The sequence below is a fragment of the Etheostoma cragini genome, chromosome 8 (assembly GCF_013103735.1).
Source record: "Etheostoma cragini isolate CJK2018 chromosome 8, CSU_Ecrag_1.0, whole genome shotgun sequence".
Taxonomy (NCBI): Eukaryota; Metazoa; Chordata; class Actinopteri; order Perciformes; family Percidae; genus Etheostoma; species Etheostoma cragini.
The window spans coordinates 986,127-987,668 of NC_048414.1; the positions used below are offsets into that span (position 1 = coordinate 986,127).

At 46.3% G+C, this 1,542-nt stretch overlaps 1 protein-coding gene across 2 annotated transcripts in view; it reads left to right on the forward strand.

The window, feature by feature from the left end:
• LOC117949765 (troponin I, fast skeletal muscle-like) overlaps positions 1-1,007 on the forward strand; it is a 20,231-nt gene extending 19,224 nt beyond the window's left edge. Inside the window, exons 6-7 of one of the 2 annotated variants that reach the window (XM_034880301.1) lie at positions 280-453; positions 792-1,007. In XM_034880301.1, coding sequence (XP_034736192.1) covers positions 280-453; positions 792-869 — 252 coding nt within the window. In that variant the 3' untranslated portion in view covers positions 870-1,007. The remainder of the gene's footprint in view (positions 1-279; positions 454-791) is intronic. The other variant, XM_034880302.1, reaches the window with a different exon arrangement.
• Positions 1,008-1,542: the final 535 nt, after the last annotated feature.

The following is a 1,542-nucleotide window of genomic DNA, read 5'->3' on the forward strand; positions in this document are numbered from 1 at the left end:
AGATATACAGAGACACTGATATACAGAGACACTGAGACAGATATACAGAGACACTGAGACAGATATACAGAGACACTGTGACAGATATACAGAGACACTGAGACAGATATACAGAGACACTGAGACAGATATACTGAGACACTGAGACAGATATACAGATATACAGATATACAGAAATAGGATCCATAATAATTATAACAGTTGTTGTGATGAACAGTGTTAATTACAGTACCAATAAAGATAATAGAAGTATAATAAAAAACTAATTCACCATCCCAGATTGAAGACCTGAAGATCAAGGTGGTGGATCTGGCCGGCGTGAAGAAGCCCGCCCTGAAGAAGGTGCGCATGTCTGCCGACACCATGCTGAAGGCCCTGCTGGGCTCCAAGCACACGGTCAACATGGACCTCAGGGCCAACCTCAAGCAGGTCAAGAAGGAGGTCAAAGAGGAGGTGAGCTCACCCGTTTTATGGTCGATTATCCTCATGTATCGGCCATGTGAGGCTTGTGATGTCTTCCATCCGGCCATGTAGTCGTCGTCCTGAAAATCGACATCTTTTCAGATGTTTTCGTCACTTCTGTCTCGTTTTTGTCTCTTTTTTGACGTTTAACGCTTCATTTTACCACCATGCATAAACACTAGCCAACTAACACCAACTTATTAAGACAGCAGTGTGAGAAATAACACGAAGTTGGAAAAATTGTTGTTTTCTAGTCCACATAAAATAAAAACAAAATGAAAAAGTCCAGATCTTATGCCGCTGTAATAAGTCTCGTTTGTCCTCTGCAGCCGGCTGAAGCAGCGGGCGACTGGCGTAAGAACGTGGAGGGAAAGGCCGACAGGAAGAAGATGTTCGAGACTTCCTAGACGCGTCGCTGCTGTTCGTCTGTTGTTGTTGTTGTTGTTGTTTATAATGTGAACGCCACGTGTCTTATGTGTGTTGGTGGAACCGGGCGGTTGCTTCATGTTTCGGGTCAGCATGTCTGAGAGAAGTCGCTCTGCAGGGAAGTCGAAGCGTTTTGAGGATTTAATTGTATTTTTTGATGACATTTTGTTTCTCTGGAGGCAGGGGGGAGGGGCATGTGGGGGGGGGGGGGGGGGGGGGGGGGGGGGGGGGGGGGGGGGGGGGGGGGGGGAGGCAACACACCAACACACCAACACACAACATCAAGTCTTAAAACATTTCATCTCATTTAGCTGACGCTTTCATCCAAAGCAACTTAAATTGCTACATATGTATCTCAGAGGTTGCACGTGCCTTGCTCAGGGACACATTGGTTGAGGCATCGCTGCGGGAATCGAACCCACAACTCCAATCCTAAAGGCATGTGTCTCATCCACTGCACCACCACCACCACCTCCAAAGCTCCACACGTTCAGGGAAACATTCACACAAACTGAACCACATTGGAAGAACAATAAAGTCAAATGTGGAAGAAAATGAGTGGATTTGTTTTGTTGTTGTTGTTGTCGTTTTTGTGTCTTCATTTCCCTCGTTTTGTTTAGCATCATATTTTATCAAGGCGGGGGGGGGGGGGGG